The sequence below is a fragment of the Rhamphochromis sp. 'chilingali' genome (genome assembly GCF_963969265.1).
Source record: "Rhamphochromis sp. 'chilingali' genome assembly, chromosome: 21".
Lineage (NCBI taxonomy): Eukaryota > Metazoa > Chordata > Actinopteri > Cichliformes > Cichlidae > Rhamphochromis > Rhamphochromis sp. 'chilingali'.
Window position 1 is genome coordinate 19,863,525 of NC_137949.1, and position 19,594 is coordinate 19,883,118.

The following is a 19,594-nucleotide window of genomic DNA, read 5'->3' on the forward strand; positions in this document are numbered from 1 at the left end:
AAAATGAATGGCTATCTACTGGCTAGTTGCTACATGCAACTAAGTAAATGCAACAGTTTATCTCCTATAAATCCAGCTTTTATCCTTTGTGTATTTTCCCAGTCCAAGACGAAATACTCCAAGAAACCCAAACAAATTCCCACTTATAGTCAAAAGCATGTATATAAACCTCACATTAACACATGCTTAAGTTACTCTGAAGCACCAAGTTGAACACTGAATAAACAATATAATACTGTTTGAAGGCAAACATCAGTGATATAAAAACTCTCCTTTTCATATATGACATCATAAAAACTATGCCTCATATCTAATAAATAAACTTCACTTTTGCTGTAGTGTGGAGTTATTTAGGTGACACTGCACTTTCTGTACACATAGTTTCAAAAATGAAAACCATATTACACACAAACACCATTCAGTCTCTGTTTTTGATAGTCAAATTAGTGGTACATGACAGCCTTTTTACTTTGCATGTCTATCTGCAGTAACCTCTACAGGTCATCTACTGCTGTCACGTTAAAAAATACTTCAGTCTTCTGTTGACCATTTCCTTGTGAGCAGCAGTAGGGATACCTGGTGCACCTTCATCATTTTGGGGCTCTAATGGGTCCTTCTACCATCCTGTACACCAGGTTAGTAAAAATTTAAGTATTTATGATTTTCCTCAATGTGACCATTTAAAAATAATTTGGCTGAAAATAGTGTTTTTAAGAAACTTGGAATTTCTTAAATATGTATTTGAAATTTGATCCTGAATTGTGGATGGCTATGGCTCAAGAGGTATTAGAATTTTGGAAGTATGAACCCTGGCAGTCAGTATAAGACGGGCACCTCAATTTCAACTTATTTTATATTTCTTTTGTGTAATACATCAGGATTTTTATATGTTAGAGTAATTTGTATTAGAGCTAGCTTTTAATATATTGTATTTTTTAATGTTGGTAATTTTCACTACTGTCCTTGCTGTCTTGGAGCAATTGTGACCACAAAGTTTCCTCTGGGATAAGTTAAGTATTCTGATTCTGACTCTGCTTCACTCTGCATGCAAAAATGGCCTCTCTCTTTCCTTTATTAATGAGCTCTATCATCTCTTTAATCATATCGCCATTTTAAGCTTTGCAAAGGCAGATTTTTTTTGCTGGTGTTGCATGGAAGTGCAACATTTTAATTATAGTATTTATAATTAATAAATGCTATTGTTTGCCAAATGCTTTTTAAAAATATCATTTATTTTTCCAAAAACAGGATGTGGACCTTTTTATTTCTTTACATCTTGGGCATAAATTTCTGCCAGGTTTGTTGATTACATCAATTAAACATTTTGATCTTAAATATCAACTGTATCATGAAATAAAAAAAAAAATGGAAACACTTTTCTTTCACAGGCTGATAACTCAACCCAAATGCTTTATGCCAAACTGATAATAGACAAAAGTGCAATTGCAAATATCACGAGCATACTGAAGAATTTTACGTGTAACAATACATTTGTTGAAGCACCTGTAATGACAACAGGTAAACTAATTTCCAATCTTCCACATACACCATGCTGTGATTTCTGAAGAAAATACTTTTATAACCTCTAACTCTAACCCTGCATAACTCTTGTCCTTATAAGTGTGCACAAATGGTACAGGCGGGAAGGTATGTCACTGCAACCCAGACCACAGATGGAGCGATACTTTCTGTCAGTCTAATCCAAAATGTTGCGGCAATGAAACATGCACTTTGAATAGTGCAGACGCAAAGTGTGTCCTAAGCACCACAGGTATTTATATATATTATATATATATATATATATATATATATATATATATATATATATACTGACATTTTCTTGCTCACAGTTACCATTACAGGATCTTTGAAAATTGCACAGGCAAACAAATATGAAAAGTGTCTGAAAGGCACAGGAACCACGGACTATAAAGACTGCAGAAATGACTTGATGAAACAGGTAATAAACAGTCATTTAAAAAATATATAATGTCTTTATCACCGCAATAATAAATAAAGAATACTATTATTAACTCTTTTTTCCATCCTTTGTTACCTCTTAGATGAAAACAGCGTACAGCACTCTGAGGGGATTTGACTTTTTAAACATTACAGGATTCAGGTATATTCGTGCAATCACAAATTAAATGTTTTATTAAATTTATTTTAGATATGTGACTAAAATCTGTCTTTGTTTTTTATTGAAGGCTCGGAAGCCTCTTCATAGATTTTACAATGAGCGTCGCTTCCACTGTCAATTCACAAACTCTGATTAACATTTCAGAAGCCATCAGCCGAAATCTGTCAGCCTCGCTTGATATGGAGACTGCAGGTAATGTAAACTACCTGTGGAGGGCGCAGTTAATTCCAACCTGGACGGAAGGTTTTTTTTTCTTAAATTTTATATAAATTCTGTTAGATTGTGTTTTAGATATCATTTTAGCGCTCCTTGAGTATCATTCTCCACCAACATATCAGACTGAAATATCTCGACAGCTACTGGAGGGACTACCATGAAATTTTATGCATATTATAAATACGTTTTTCACTGTGTAAATTGTTATTAACGCTCTTATTTAAAGGAACAGTTCAGCTAAATAACCTTTCAATCGTTGACAAATTGCTGCCCGCTAAAATCCCAATTTTATTTCTTTGTTTCTATTATAAAATGATAACCTGAGGTCAACAATGCTTTGGATGCAGTCATATTACTCTGATAAAGATCAAGAAAATATGAGTGAGAGACAAAAATCTCTCTGAACCTCATGCATCTTGTTTTAGTTTATAATAATGTGCTCTAAAGGTGGTGTTGTAAAGGCTCTTTTAGCACATTCACTTCACCGGATGCACCTTTTTTCTTTTCCTCACCTTTGATTGGGTGTGGCGCTTTCCATTAATTGCACTCACTTGTCACCCGTTATATAAGGACTGCACTCACCTACAGCTCACTCTTTCTTCACTCCCACATGGGGCGGCAGCTGAGAGATAGCAGTCCATGTGTGTCTTTCCTTTGCTCATTATTCAATAAAACAAAAAACCTGCAAGTGAGTACTGACTGTTCAGTCTCATCCTGGCCGGATGAGCCCGTGATGGTAACTATCTCCAACCTCCTCTGGACCTTCCTCTAAAACAGATGGTTTATCTGCAGCTGCAGTGCTATTCAACCTATGGTGTTCATGGAACTGTAAAGGTTTTCAAGTTTCAATGACTGGCCGCAAGGTGGCAGTATTTCCATATGCCATACCATCTAGATGTATGTGGTTTCCATGGCAACTGATTATCATTTGTTTGTTCTCTGTAGGTGTTGTCCGCTTAATAATGCCAGGCAAGATGCCGGTCTCTTATGGGGACACTAACAAAATCATCACTTGCATAGCAACGGAGGACCTTGGAACTACACCACAGTGGAGTATAACAAACATCAATGGGCAATATGACATAACTAATGGAACAGTTTCAACTGTCACAACATTATCAAAAACAGAGAGTCAAATCCAGCTTAATAAAGTGACAGAACTCTGGAAAGGTATGTTTGTTTGTATGTATGTGAGACTTTTATATAATTAGTGTAAACCCAGAAAAAAACTAAATAAATTGTACAATACATGTTTAAGCAATTAAAAAATAAAGAAATAAAGATTTTTCTTTACATCTCGACTGTGATACAAATTAAAACTTGTATATGCAATTTGATATTTCTTTCTTTCTTTTTTTTCTTTATGTCAGAATGTTAAATAAATATTTCATTCACTTTTTTTCTGGGAATGTTTCAGGCTTTAAATGGTTAACTAGTTTGGCACTATGAGCTGAAAAACTCAGTATCACTATCTGGATTAAATCTAATTCCTACTTGTACCAGCTTTAACCACGTTTTTTTTTTCTAGGAACATACTTGTGTCTCTACCAACAAACCAAAAAGTTTGGCAATGACAGTACAATCAACATATTACACAAAGGCAGTGATGTACTGGATGTAGCTCTATTGCCAGACATTGCTGTTTTCACTGTGCCATCATTTCCACGCTGCAAAACTAAAACTGATGTTCTCCAAGTAGCAGCCCAGTGTGAGATAAATAATAGCACTGAACCTTATACTGTCTCATGGAATGGTGACGGCCTCAAAGATTATTCAGCAACTTCGGGTATGGATATTTCCTTTCCTTTCCTTTTCTTTTCTTTTCTTTTCTTATTTGCCAAATAATTTTATTTCAAAATAGTTATTTTGCAAGAACTGTTATGAAAATCCATGACATGAATGTATCATTCTTGCAGCTGACAAAACACAAATTTATTCGGCTCAAAAAATTATCGACTGTGGTGTAAACAACAACAATCAAACTACAGCAACGTGTATATTTAAAAACAGAAAAGAGCAAAATAAAAGTGCTTCGGTGCCCTTCAACATCATTGGCGGTAAGTTATTGTATTTTGTAATAAGAATTAAACACATAGCTTAAAAAAAAAATCTTACAACAAAGTTCTTGTCTTTGGCAGAAATAAATGAATTTTTTTTTAAATCTGATTTAGTTTTATTCAAAAAGTGCCACTTCACTAAAGTTGTCTGAAGTTGCTGATATTTTAAGATAAACCAACTAAAATATTTATAAATAATTACTTACTTTAATGAGGACAGTCAAAAGATTTGCCATTTTAAATGCCCAAAAATGTATTCATAATTAATTACAATTAAATTAAAAGAAATAGAAATAAAAAGAAGTGATATTTGTAGCCGTATGGCTCAGTGTTTTGAGTTTTTTGGTATTTTGATATTCATTGTTTATGTTTGGCTGTCATTTATTTGTCCAAAGCTCATTTTAGGTTGCCATGTTAGTTATTTTGTTGATTAAGTTCCCCTTGTGTTTTAACCCCTGTGTTAAGTGTCACTCGTCGCCCTTCAGGTGCTTACTTATGTCCTTGCCTCATCTCCAGTATCCCTTTTCCCTCTGTATGTTTCTACAGTGTTCATTCTCCACGTCAGTCCACCATGTCCACGCCGTTGTCTGTCTTGTGTTTCATGTTGTTTAGCTCATGTCATGTCTGCGTCTTATTATGTTTCCTGTTTTACTTTGAAGGGTACTTTTGTTCATTGTTTTAGTTTTACTTCCACTGTGGCATCATTATGTTCATTCTAGTCAGCTGTTCCCTCATATTTTTCTACTCCTGATCACCCGTTGAGTGTATTTAATCCGTGTGTTTCCGTTTAGTCATCGTCAGGTCATCTGTTATACTTCCCCCATGTCATGTCAGGGTTTCTGGTGTTTTGCATGATTGTGTTCAGGGCATGTTCATTGTTTTAACTCTTGGTTTTTCCTCACAGTTTCTATCATGCTCACTATCATGTTCAGGTCAGGTATCACAGTTTTGTCATAGTTTCATAGTTCATTCTTAGTTGCCAGTCTCGCCCAGTTTAGGTTTAGTTGTAGTTCTTGCCACTGTTGATAATGTCTTGTTGCATGTTCCTGGTTTTCATCAGCCACAATAAACAGCTCGCTTATAGTTTACCACAGTTTTGTCCTCCTCCGTGTCCTGCTTTTGGGTCTACTTCCTAATCACCGGCGTACCCTGCCATGAGTAAGTTTGGGAGTAAGTCAGTAAGTTTGAGCACCTCTGTAAAAGCAGATCAGTTTGCTGATCTGGAGCATTCAGTAGTGTGTTAACACATAAGAAAGACACCAACAATGATCTTACAGGAACAACTGTTACTCACCATCCTGGGTGGGGTTCTAAGACCAAACAAGTGAACGTCCATCATTCAGCAATCTGAAATATTACTCACAAGTGGAAGATGTTCAAGACAGCCGTAAATCTTCTCAGGAGTGCACATCCTAGCAACCCAAGGTCAGACTGTGCAGACAAATTACATAAAAACCCAAGAGCTACATCTCAGACGCAGTTAGCATGTTAAATGTTAATGTTAAACACAATATAATTACAAAAAGGCAGAATGAGTGTTACTTGTTTGGAAGGGCTGTCAGGAGTCAACTCTTCTCTTTAAAAACAAATTGACAGCATGGCTTAGGTTTGCAAAGTTGCATCTGAACAAACCACAGGACTTCTGGAACACTGTCCTTTGAAAAGACAGGACCAACGTGGAGAGGTTTGTCCACAATAAAGGTTGTTCTACAAGCTACTGAATCATGGGGTGTACTTAATGAGGGTGGACACAGTGCTTCTGCATGTAACTTAAATTTTGTTACATAAATAATGACACCGAATATAAATGTATTAAAAATGTTGTGTATCTGAGGTTGTAGTTAAATAGTTTGTGAATCTGTTAAGGTCCAGAGGATTTATTTTATATTGTTGTGATATATAAAACCTTTGAAGTGAAAGAGGGTGCACTTTCTTTTTACCATGACAGTAGTAGTTTGTAATAATAGATATAGTAATAGTGATATGTACAGTGTAAAATAAAATGGGGTAAAGTATTAAATTGCTTCTTATACTTATTATATAAAAAATAGGAGAGTGTTTTAGAATCATGAATGAATGCAGGCTATATTGATTACTTCAAAGATGAGAGAGTGTTTCTGGAGAGACCAAATTTTTATGAGACATTATAGGATATAATTTCTGCAACAGAAATTGATTTGAACTCACCATTCTCTAAATTAACTTTTGATATTGTCTTAGTTAATGTATGAAAGTTTCTTCGCCAAAACAGAAGGTGACCTGTACTGTCGGGCTCAAGGTGTATGGGGAGACACCAAAGCTGGTTTCACTTCAGTCTTAAAATGCACAAACTCTGCTGGGCAAAGAACAAGGAAATGCAAGTAAGAATCCAACTGCTGATCATATTTATTATGTAATAATGTATCAGTTATTTGTTTGACTATTTTTATTTATTTTTTTGTATTGAAATGGCTCCAAGAGTCCACCAACAATGATTGTTTGCATTTGTGACTGGGAACATCATTTGACCAGTTCATAAGTGAACATTTATTTGTGACACTTAAGATATTAAGATATTCAATATTAAAATTCATATTTTCAGCTTAAATGAACAATGGGAAGATGAGGTGTCAGGATGTGTGAACTCAGACCTCTACAACGTACTGCAAAATGCAAAAGTAAGTAAGCTTAGTTTCATAATTTATGTTAAGAAATTGTTTCCATATGATGGGAAAGTAACTTAATAATCTCAAACTTAATATAGCAACAAATTCTCCAATTGTAACGAGATTTTTACGCAACAGAAAAATGGAAAGTTGTTCATCTTTTTGTCAAACTCACTGTAGCTGATACAATTAGGCTTGACTAATTCATATGTGCTCTTGTTACAGATTTCTGACACTGGACTTGGGGCATTAGATAAAAATGCAGAAACAATATTTTCTAACCTTAACAATGTCACTCAAAATTCAGTGCGTATTAACACTTTTGCTAATGTGAAAGCATCAGTTGATGTACTCAGCACCATGAGTGACAAACTGAAAGTAGTAGACAATGTAACCACAACTAAAGTAAGTATCAAAGAAGCTTTATTTTTATTATTATTTAAATTCTTTAACAAATATTAAAATGAATAAGTATAAATACTTGTACGTAAAGTTGGAATCTTTAAGAGTTACAAGGAAACAAATTTCCAATCTATTTATTCACTTTTTTGAATACATTAACAGTTTTACTATTTACAATTAGTTCATTGCTAATGCAAATCAAGAATTTCCTGCTGCTGTTACTTCATATTAAAAGAGTTCAAGTGCTGAATAACCCTGTCCCTTTTATTGTGAAGAAGCCACAGGAAGCCACACGTCACCACCTTAGCCATTGTTCAATTCAATTCAAATCAATTCTATTAATATAGCGCCAAATCACAACAACAGTTACCTCAAGTTATTCGTTTTGACAGTGGTTTACTCAAAGAAATCGAGGGTCAATCAATGACCAACTAGGGAAGCAGTTAAGAAGCTGCATGTGTTAAACTTTGACTAGTTCAGTCTTTTACGATTCATTTTAAGCATCGTAGTTATACCACCCTCAAAACTTTGTTGTTCTTTTCAGAATTTCCTGGCCTCATCTAGTAATCTGTTGGATGGGTCTCTTGAAAACTCATGGAGCAAACCGGATCCTGAAAGTAACAAGAGCCTGGCTGAGAAATATCTGCAGTCAGTTGAGGATTTAATTGCGATATCAAGCATAAGTAATGATTCTGATCATAAAAATATACATATAGACACATGCAGTGGAAAAACATGCATCAATACGGTGTTCAATGCCAAAGTCACTGTTAGAAGCTCAGGAAATGGCACTGTAAAAACAGCTGGATTCAAATACCTGCAGGACTATTTGCCCAATACAACACAAACATTTAACATCAACAGCATTGTTGTGTCAACAACCACTCAACGGGGAAAAGACCTTGAGATTACACTAAAGTTCCCATTGCTCATAGAAAGGCCTCGCCATGTTGAACTGCAATGTGTCTCATGGAACTACAACCAGAGCAAATGGACAGATGAAGGATGTAAATGGGGGGGCGCTTCTAAACCTGACGAGTGCACTTGCAATCATCTGACTTCATTTGCCATTCTGATGTCTCGGTATCCCATTGAAATCCCTTACATGACCGAGATAACGTACGCTGGACTTTCTGCATCAGTGGTGTCACTCGTTATCAGCCTCCTGATAGAACTGATCGTCTGGAGCAAAGTAGTCAAGACAAATACTCTACACTTGCGCCACACCGCCCACGTGAACATTTCTCTTTGTTTGCTGGTGGCAGATTGCTGTTTTCTGGCATCTTCTCAACCAGAGATCATTTCAGAAATCTGGTGTAGAATTGCAGCTCTTCTGAAGCATTTCTGCTACCTGGCCATGTTCTTTTGGATGTTGAGCCTGAGCACCATGCTCCTTCATCAGGCAGTTTTTCTCTTTCACAAAGTGGGCAAGAAAACCTATCTGAGGTTCTCGTTGATCCTGGGCTACGTTTGTCCTTTTCTCATTGTTTTCATCACATTTCTCACCAACAACGGCGGCGCTCAAGACGCGTATTTCAGTTTGGAAACATGTTGGCTGGTTTATTCTGGACTTCTGAAAGGAACCATCTATACATTCATTCTCCCAGTTGGTATAATTGTTTTCATCAACTTGTTTGCCATGATAGTGGTAATCATGAAGCTTTTAGACCATAAGATCACAGAAAAGTCTCATGAGAAAGAAATACAGGCTGCCAAAACTGTCCTGAGATCAGTTATTCTTCTGACTCCAATCTTTGGTTTGCCATGGATTTTTGGATTTGCAACATTTATTATGGACCTCACAGCTGGAGCTGTGACTTTAGCTGTGAACTACGCTTTTGTTGTGCTCAATGCATTCCAGGTATGGTCACAATTATTAAACTGATCAGACTCAATATCTGTTCTGCTAAAAGCATTACTTTTTTTAAAAAATGCTTGTTTTTCATTTCTAGGGTTTGTTTATTTTGTTGACCACGTGCCTGGGGGACAGAATGGTAAAGTCATTTACTTCTAGAGATAAGAGGCCTACCTAGTTTAGTTAGGATTAGTTAGATGCTGCTGTATCACTGTGATAATATTCGAATATATTTAAAGTTTGAAGCCAATGGCATGATCTAAAATCCACAGCTGAATCGATGTCATTATTGTTGTAGTTGTTCTCAGGTTTATTCTGTGTTATTTCAATTATTGTAATGAAATTATTATCAACAATCATCAAAAATATCCTTGGAAATCTTTTCATCAAATGTTTTTATTCTGATTTTCACAGACCCGTGAAGCACTGCTGAATTCTTTCAGGAAAAAAGTAAGTGAACCACAGCTTGTTCGTAAATAACCGTGGTAACTCATAATGAATGACGCACATCTGTTTCCTCTGTTCTGCAGGCTCCACCAACCATCAGCGAAAGCTCCACAAAGTTGGAAACAACAACTAAAAAGTCCTAAACAACACCTGCACACATGTATACTCACAAAACACTACATTTAAATCAAATATATTCGATTCATGAGCTACATTTACTCTTTGATGTGACTGTTTCTTTGTTGTTTATTTTGAGTAATACAAGTCAGAAATTGTCATAATTGTTATATGCATATCTGTGTTTCTTTGTTCAATATACATATTCATATGAAATGTGATTTAATAATACTGTACATTGCATGTTTTAAATATGTTTTAAATAGCACTTAGCAGTAAAGAGCTGAAGAAAAACTCTCAGCTGAAAGGATAGAAGAAAACCTGCGTGAGGATTTTATTTCTGTAAATGGGATTTGGGCTCACATCTTGCTTCAGTTTTTAAGTTTTCTTTGTCCCGTTCTGCCCACTCCTCATCTGTGTCATCCACTGAAACCCCTTCACGGGCTGCTTGTGTACAATAAACATGTCACCCTGTCTCTTCTCTGTAACACACAAAAACAAGAATGTATACTCGTCATGTATAAAGATTATACTCTTGGTTATTGTTAATAAAATTACAAGAATCTGAGGTGTGAACTGGGCTTTATGTCATACTGCTCCAACTGCTTTGTAGTCCTTGCCATGCCGATCCTGCGCCCTCTGACGGCGTCCTTGCTTGTGTGGCCTTGCAGATGAAATACAAACCTCGGCCATATCGTTAGCAGCAGTTCTCCACTGTAATCAGTGCACTTGGTAACTAACTGTGTTAAAATTTAGTAGCCTGAAAAATAGGCTCTGGATCTTTCACTTTTCCAGGATAGAGTAACCTGTAATAACCCTTTGAGAGATTTTATAATAATACACAGGCTTTTACCTTGTTTACTCATCCAATTAATCTACTGCGAGCTAATGATGATTTCTAATACTGAACTTGTGACTAAGAGGAGGATGGGCACATTCAGGGTGGAAGAAGCACACTGAAAATAGGGATTGGCCAGCTCTTGGGTTTATGTAAGCATCTTGCATGTATTCAACACAACTGCTTCATGCTTTAAAGTTAAGTGTAACTATATAGTGTAGAAACTACATGATATGCAGAGAGGGTATATTAAGTTGTTCATATCATGTTCGAGTGAAGTAAGTCAATAATATAGCAATGTTAAATCTCGCAACACTGCATGTGATTTCATCTCGACGGCTTCGGATCATGGTTTGAGGAAGGCATCCATCTCAGTCAAGTCGAGCAGCCGCCTGTCCTTCTTTCGGTGTATATGTACCCTGCCTCTTAAATCTATCACTTCAGGGTTATGCCCCAGCACCCCCGCAACTCTGATAAAGATAGGAGGATGGCTTCATTTAATGATCACTGATGGGCAGTTCCAGCTCAATGTCATTATATTATTCAATTATAATAGAACTCGATTCACATTTTAAAATAAACCTTACTTACTAGGCCTCTTCAGTTAATCCTCAGTTTGGGTGTTTACTGCTTTAAGCAAGTTTTCTTCTGACTGGAGACCCCCCCCCCCCCCAAACAGCAGGTGAGTGAGTCAACTGCATATAGTTAGAGCTGAGTCCTTGAGTGATTATTTTATTAATATCTGCCTTCACCTTGACACCACAGAGCAAATAGAAGGACAAAAGCACCCTCCCAAAAACAAACTCATGAACTGGTTGTTTTCAAGCTGTCTGACACTTAAGCATTTGGATCATAAAAATTACCTGCACATTTGCTGACCTCATTATTTTAAACTTTGGCCATGTTAAATAGAGCAACATGTATTCTAACATTATAAAACACCTAATTTAAATGGTTAGTTCCTTCCTTGAAGGTTTCTCCAGGTGAACTATGCTAATATAAAAGTGATATTCAGGAGCTTTGACATTGGAAGAAAAGTAATAATATTTTATGGTGATATTTTCTCTGTACTTGATGATTTTTTTAGTACTAGTTTGGTTGTAAAAAATGTCCTTTGAGAAGATATTGCCTTGACTTTTAAGAATGTATGTTTATTACTTCACTGATAATGTCAGGTTTGTCCCTTGGATGTTTGTCCTGAGTTCCTAAAGGCTCTGGATGTTGGTGGGCTGTCTTGGTTGACACACCTCTGCAACATGGTGTGGAGATGATACAGGGCGGCAAGGCTGGGAATCAGTTTGGCTCAGTGAAATGAGTAACTGCCTTTAGAACAGAAGGGCCAGGTTCGAATCCTGCTCAAGGCAAGGCTGGACTGGGACAAAAAATCGGCCCGGGCATTTTGACTAGAGACCGGCCCACCAGGATAAAGATTGAAAATGTGACGTCATTCAGGGGTAAAACCGCAAAGGATTCTGGGAACTTGTGGCAAGAGGTACTAGCGCACGCAGGCTTTCAATTGAACTCAGTTACACAGCGATAAAAAGAAACCCAAAAAATGGCAAGAAGCTGTTGTATTATTAACTGCAATAGCCGGTCGCATGACAGCCACGGGAAGCCGACGGGTAAAGAGATCGTTTTTTTTTTATCGGATTAAGTCGTTGAAGAGAAATTTTTTAAGCCATGTTTCCGAAGTAAGAGCCGACGGATGGTCTGGATATACCAAATATAACGTCTCAGAACACTCCAGCTCACAGGTTAGTCTGCTCCAAGCATTCCCACAAAGGTCAGAGTTTTGTAGTAGTTAATACGTCATTTTTCTTAACATAATAGTTGGGTTGCGGTCACGTGGTTCTGATGACGTGCGGAGGCAGCGCGATTTTTGAGTGGAGGGCGGAAGTAAACATGGAGGACACTGTGGAGAGTCAGGAGAGCAGCTATTGTGCAACTTTAGACCCCGTTTCTCGGGAGAGATATAAACAGATAGTTAAAAAATATATCGGACGTGATCCGTATTCTTTGAAAATGTCCGAATACACCACAGAAGTAAAGGATTTGCCTACTATCGAGGCTGTGGATATCACCAACTACTTGGTCCTCCAGACTTCTTACTACACTAGGCAGCAAATGAAAGCTTTCAAGAGTCTGGAGGCGTACAATTTTTTTGTCAGCGGGTGGGTCCACAACCTTGGAACAAAACGTCTCCGTGATGGATACAGTTTGGTGTTTGCAAGGGTGAGTGTTTGTTCTTATATTGCTTTATCGTAAACACGCTAACAGTTAGCGGTAGCGGCTTTAACGTCAACAAACATGCCACATCCTTAGGACTTCGTTAGAGTGACAGTTGTTTGTTTCAAGGTAAACCATTCTCAGCGGTCTAACGAGACACCTCTGAAGACTTGGGTAATTGCAAAGGAGGATGGAGAAGTGATTGCAGCTCATTGCAATTGTATGGCAGGGTTAGTAGCCTGTTCTCCACTGTCACTAGGCTCAAATCCGGGCTCTCAGCCGTCTGTTGCATATCCAAAATCGCCTCTGCACATCGATGCTGTTCTGCCTTAAGCTTCATTCTTTTCTCTCGTTTGAGAACTGATTCCGATCTGGGTTTTCGTTCGTAGCCGAGATTGACCGTCGGAGCCCAGTCCTCCGACTCTTCGTCATCCAAAGCACTTGGGCAGCCTATAGTCCCAATCAAGTCAATATTAGACTACTAACTTAAAAGCACTAAGTAAACGAGAATTTAACGACAACCTAATGCTAATAAGTTCGTTTGCAAACATAACATTACCTCTGACGAAGTGGTCGCTGCAGACACGGGCATTGGCAGACTCTGCTCCTCCCGACTGTAAACGTAAATTTAAAATCCATTTTTTCCTACGTTTTTCGGTTAGAATTTTCCATTTTTCTCCTCTTCGTTGGGCTATTTTTGGTACCCTAAAATACCGTTTATCAGTTTCTCTGGTCGACCTACTGGAGCATCCGTAAACACAACAGGACATAGGCATTTTGCGTACTGTCTGTCTGTGATTTTGCGCTTATCTTTTTCACTTCCGACCGCCAGTCAAATTTCGCGCTTTACGTCGACGTCACATCTACGTCAAATGAAACCTAGCTATTGGTGATATAGGTTACAAGCAAGTCTGGCGCCGAACAGAAATTGTTGCGCTATGCTCCTTTGTTTATTGTGTTTATTGTGCATAAATAGTGAATTGTCCTGACACAATATTGCGTTTCGCTTCTGTTATTACCATGGTACATTGACAAAAACATATACTTTTATTCACAGGATAAAACAGTTGTTTTGTATCACTAATTGTCCAGTACGATTACAGCATACAATATTATTGTCACTGCTACATTTCTGTGATGCTACCAGAAATTATTTCCACTACTAATTAATTACCGTTGAGCTCAAAGGTTATATTAATAAACGGTTAACGAATGTGTATCTATGACGACGATTTGTGAGACTGGTAAACTTACCTTTGTTCGTACGATGGTCTTTCGTTCTACACGGTGCGTTTCAAGGTCCTGTACCCATCCGTCGGTAAACTGTACCTGGGCTTGTTGCAGTGACCTGAAGTTACTAAACTTCATGAGTGTATGCACTCACTCCAAGAACCGTATAATTATAAATATGAGCGTGGTGAAAGTTGGGCAGCACGCTGTTACGACTGTGGCCGTAACTGTGTGGGGATTTGAGTGTCTAGGTGCTCCTCCGGGTATGTTACGATTTGGCGTTGGTAATGTGTTGTTTTTGCGTGACTGTTATGTGTTTCCTACTTTACTTTGAAAGTCTGTGTCATCTTAGTGTGTTCAGTTTACGTTTCCTTGTCTCGTCAGTTCTAATTTGCCCCGGCTGTGTTTCCCTCCTGTGGTCCATTCCCTGATTGCTCCTTCTATGTATTTAAGCCCTGTGTTTCTGTATGTCATGGTCGCGATCTTCTTCCCCCCCGTTGTAAATGGTTTGGCGCCTTGTGTTGTGATGTAAATAAATTCGTTTTGAGACACTTTTTGGGATATTGGTGGAGAGCCTTAGTGTTTTTCTTCGTAGTTTTGTTTTCCTTATCTTTGTTTTTCTACGTTGCACCCCGGTTGCCTAGGCCGGGGTGTAACATATGGGGGCTCGTCCGGGATCACTGTGGGGTCCGAGGACCGCTTCAGCCTCCGTCTGTCTTCGCTGGAGGGTCCGTGGGACCGCTCCAGCCTTCATCCGCCTTCGCTGGAGTGTCCGAGGGACCGCTCCAGCCTTCATCAGCTTCGTTTGTCTTCGCTGGAGGATCCGAGGGACCGCTCCAGCCTTCTGCAGCTGGTGGGCTGCTCGTTTGTCTTCGCTGGAGGATCCGAGGGACCGCTCCAGCCTTCGTTTGTCTTCGCTGGAGGATCCGAGGGACCGCTCCGGCCTTCGTTTGTCTTCGCTGGAGGGTCCGAGGGACCGCCTCAGCCTTCGTCGTCTGCTGGAGGGTCAGGGGGACCGCTCCAGCCTCCATCAGTTTCATCTGCCTCCGCTGGAGGGTCCGTGGGACCGCTTCAGTTTTCATTTGCCTTCGCTGGGGGGTCCGAAGGGCCGCCTCAGCCTTCGTCGTCTGCTGGAGGGTCCGTGGGACCGCTCCAGCCTTCATCCACCTTCGCTGGAGGATCCGAGGGACCGCCCCAGCCTTCGTCGTCTGCTGGAGGGTCCGTGGGACCGCTCCAGCCTTCATCCGTCTTCGCTGGGGGGTCCGAGGGGCCGCCTCAGCCTTCGTCGTCTGCTGGAGGGTCCGTGGGACCGCTCCAGCCTTCATCCACCTTCGCTGGAGGATCCGAGGGACCGCCCCAGCCTTCGTCGTCTGCTGGAGGGTCCGTGGGACCGCTCCAGCCTTCATCCGTCTTCGCTGGAGTGTCCGAGGGCCCGCTCCGGTTTTCAGTTTCCACTGGAGGACCCGTCCAGTCGTCAGCGTCGCCTGCGGGACGGTGGCCGGTGCCGTATGGGCTGGACATGGAACTTTTCATTTTTTTCGTTGGGGTTGTATGTTTTAAATGTTTGTTTTTTTTGGGTGGGGGGTATGTTAGGTCTATGCTGGGTCAAGTGTGCTGCCTGTGCAGGTGTTTACCGGTCACAACCCACTGGTGTTCCTTTCCCGAATGTGCAACTCCAATCAAAGACTTATGCGCTGGTCCTTGTTGTTGCAAGATTTTAACTTGGAGATCAGCTACAAGAAAGGGAAGGTTAACGTATTGGCTGACACCCTGTCTAGAGCACTGTCTCCTTGAATTAAACATTTTGGGGTTAATGTTAATTCTTGGGTAAGGGGGTGTTACGACTGTGGCCGTAACTGTGTGGGGATTTGAGTGTCTAGGTGCTCCTCCGGGTATGTTACGATTTGGCGTTGGTAATGTGTTGTTTTTGCGTGACTGTTATGTGTTTCCTACTTTACTTTGAAAGTCTGTGTCATCTTAGTGTGTTCAGTTTACGTTTCCTTGTCTCGTCAGTTCTAATTTGCCCCGGCTGTGTTTCCCTCCTGTGGTCCATTCCCTGATTGCTCCTTCTATGTATTTAAGCCCTGTGTTTCTGTATGTCATGGTCGCGATCTTCTTCCCCCCCGTTGTAAATGGTTTGGCGCCTTGTGTTGTGATGTAAATAAATATCATATTTTGCTTTAAAGAAAATAGTGGTCGATACTTTCGTTTTGGGATGATTTTTGTGGAAACCCGTATTAGTTTATTCTCGTGTGTTTTTTTTCCTTATTTTTATTTTTCTACGTTGCACCCCGGTTGCCTAGGCCGGGGTGTAACATATCCCGGACGAGCCCCCATATGTTACACCCCGGCCTAGGCAACCGGGGTGCAACGCAGGAAAATAAAAATAAGGAAAATAAAAATAAGGAAAAAAAACACACGAGAATAAACTAATACGGGTTTCCACAAAAATCATCCCAAAACGAAAGTATCGACCACTATTTTCTTTAAAGCAAAATATGATATTTATTTACATCACAACACAAGGCGCCAAACCATTTACAACGGGGGGGAAGAAGATCGCGACCATGACATACAGAAACACAGGGCTTAAATACATAGAAGGAGCAATCAGGGAATGGACCACAGGAGGGAAACACAGCCGGGGCAAATTAGAACTGACGAGACAAGGAAACGTAAACTGAACACACTAAGATGACACAGACTTTCAAAGTAAAGTAGGAAACACATAACAGTCACGCAAAAACAACACATTACCAACGCCAAATCGTAACATACCCGGAGGAGCACCTAGACACTCAAATCCCCACACAGTTACGGCCACAGTCGTAACAACGCTAACGTCTTTTGTCCACTCTGTGTACTCGTAAGGGTCTAACCCTTTCACTCCTTTGATTTTTTCCTCGTATCTTTTCTTTGTCTTTTCGTCGAATCTGTCTTTGTACGGACCGGCATTGTTCTCCTTTTGTTTTTGTACATTCCTTTTTGTGCGTCAAAGAAAAAACAAGAAGGCATTGGAACCGGAGAATGAACGTTTTGCAGTGCTGCAAATGCTTGCATTTGATGCGGTACTTGGATTGTTTTGCCACGAGTTCCCGGCATGCAATGCGTGAAAATCACGTGATTGCTAAACAAGGGAGAGGGTGCATCCGGCCTCCTCGGCTGTAATTAGTCCAGCCCAGAGTCGATCATGACCAATTGGCCAATCCAACACCTTTCATTATATATACCCTTCCTAAAAAAAAAAAAAAATCCATCGGCCCATAAAAACAAAAAATCGCCAGCGGCCCACCGGGCAATTGCCCGGTATGCCCGATGGCCAGTCCAGCTATGCCCGGTCTCATGGCACCAATCAAAGTGGCAGAAGTTGCATTTAAGCAATCCAAGAGTGTTTGTGCATGATTATGTTGGCATTTAGGGTTTAAGGGTTGCTGGCTTTAACAACGGAAAATGTGAAGCATGAGAGGGCTGAGGACAACAAGCTTGCTCAGCACAATTGCCACAATTAGGCTACGTCCCTTTCCACACACACACACACACACACACACACACACACACACACACACACACACACACACACACACACACACACACACACACACACACAAATAAAACACACACCCTTGGGTGGCTGCTGAAACAACTAGACAAGGCTATTCATACATGCAGTAAAAAGGCCTGACACACCTGGAGCCGGTGATGTGAGAACTGAGTGGAATTATGAAAATTAAATTGTTATATAAACATGTTTTTTTTCCGCTTGGCATATACACATGAGGCCTGGTAACACTATTTGTGCAAGACATCCAGGGAAACTTGTTTTCATACTCCAGGGCCAGCATTGCTTGCGAGTTTGATTTATTCCCATCTACTTGGTTGGTTTAACATTTATTTAATCACCATAGTAATGATCCTGAAATAATTTCCCCAAACACACACACACACACAAAGCACAACATACTCTTCAAGTTTGAAATTCCTAGCATCGAGCTAAGACCAGACATCCCAACAGAGCAAAGCAGAGTGAACAGGTCAAGCATGTCGAGGCTAAACAATGAGCTTAAGTGGTGTGTGTTTGTGTTAAGAGACAGAAAGAGGAGGAATGAAAGGGGTAATAGTAACGATTTCAGTGCAGGTCCTGATTTAGAAAACTCAATGAGTAACTTGCCAAGATTAAACATGTCAAGAAGTTAAGAAACTGATTTAATTTCTTTACCTTGCAATTTCAGAAACCAGTTTCTCAGCGTTTCACTGACTTCTACTGAAATCCATTTGCATCATTGTGAAATTTGGACCAAAATATTCATTCTAAGGGCAGAAAAAGAAAGCAGCGAGGGAAGATAATAAACATAAAATCAATACACAGGATACATTTGTTGTATCAGAAATGTGACAAAAGCTCCTGGAAAAACACAATTGACTATAGAAGGCTTAATAGGGCTTTGGAGTTGACGTCACGCCGCAATGCATTATGGGAGCGCAGCGCCATTTTCGGGGTCTACGAATCAAACCAAACACACTGTGTTGGAACGACGACTACAAGAAAGATGCTTAAAAGCAGCTCAAAAGAGAATGAACTGTATAGAGACCGATTTCATTCAGAGGCGAAGCAGCGGTACTTGCAGAAAATAGCGTGCATTGGAAATGTGGACCCGTATGAAATACGGCCGTGGAGTAGAAACCCTGAAGACCAACCGCTACTGACACCGCGGTAAAGTGAGCCGTCATTTGTGAGCCGCGGTCAAGCCAGCCGCCTCCTATCCGCCGCATAAATTTCCTTGCGCTTTTACACCAGTCTTTACGGTAGCGCCTTTTCGCTTTACGTACCGATTGAAAGCCTATACCCGCGCACACGTGCACGCGCGCGAACAGTCGCACGCGCATGCGCGAGCACTAATTACAATGTAACAGCCCGATACAGTCAATACAATTATGGAAATGTCAGAAATTCATTAAAAACCATCCTGAGTAGTTGAGGTCCAACTTTCAACACATCCCCCCTCTGGGACACCTACTGTACCTGTGTGCCAAGTTTCATCCAGATTTACTGTAGAATTCCTCAGAAATTAAAGTGTACTTGTATTCAATGCAATACAGCCAATACACTACAATTATGTCAATTTTCAAAAATTCATGAAAAACCATCCTGAGTAGTTGATGTCCAACTTTCAACAGATTCCTTCTCTAGGACACCTACTGTACCTGTATGCCAAGTTTCAGCCAGATTTACTGTAGAATTCCTCTGAAATTAATGGAAACATTTATTCAATCTAATACAGTCAGTACAATAGAATTATGTCAATTTTCAAAAATTCATTAAAAATCATCCTGAGTAGTTGATGTCCAACTTTCAACAGATTCCTTCTCTGGGACACCTACTGTACCTGTGTGCCAAGTTTCAGCCAGATTTACTATAGAATT

At 39.8% G+C, this 19,594-nt stretch overlaps 1 protein-coding gene across 1 annotated transcript; it reads left to right on the forward strand.

The window, feature by feature from the left end:
* Positions 1–606: 606 nt before the first annotated feature.
* Positions 607–9,905, forward strand: LOC308389662 (adhesion G-protein coupled receptor F3-like; the record flags this gene model as incomplete). Its single annotated transcript, XM_080871153.1, has 17 exons — positions 607–635; positions 1,249–1,297; positions 1,389–1,518; positions 1,622–1,771; positions 1,851–1,960; positions 2,064–2,122; positions 2,208–2,332; positions 3,302–3,526; positions 3,885–4,142; positions 4,273–4,413; positions 6,665–6,773; positions 6,995–7,070; positions 7,284–7,463; positions 8,005–9,321; positions 9,413–9,454; positions 9,730–9,765; positions 9,846–9,905. 17 exons carry the CDS (start codon positions 607–609, stop codon positions 9,903–9,905), a joined length of 3,096 nt encoding a protein of 1,031 aa, XP_080727279.1.
* Between the last annotated feature and the right edge of the window lie 9,689 nt (positions 9,906–19,594).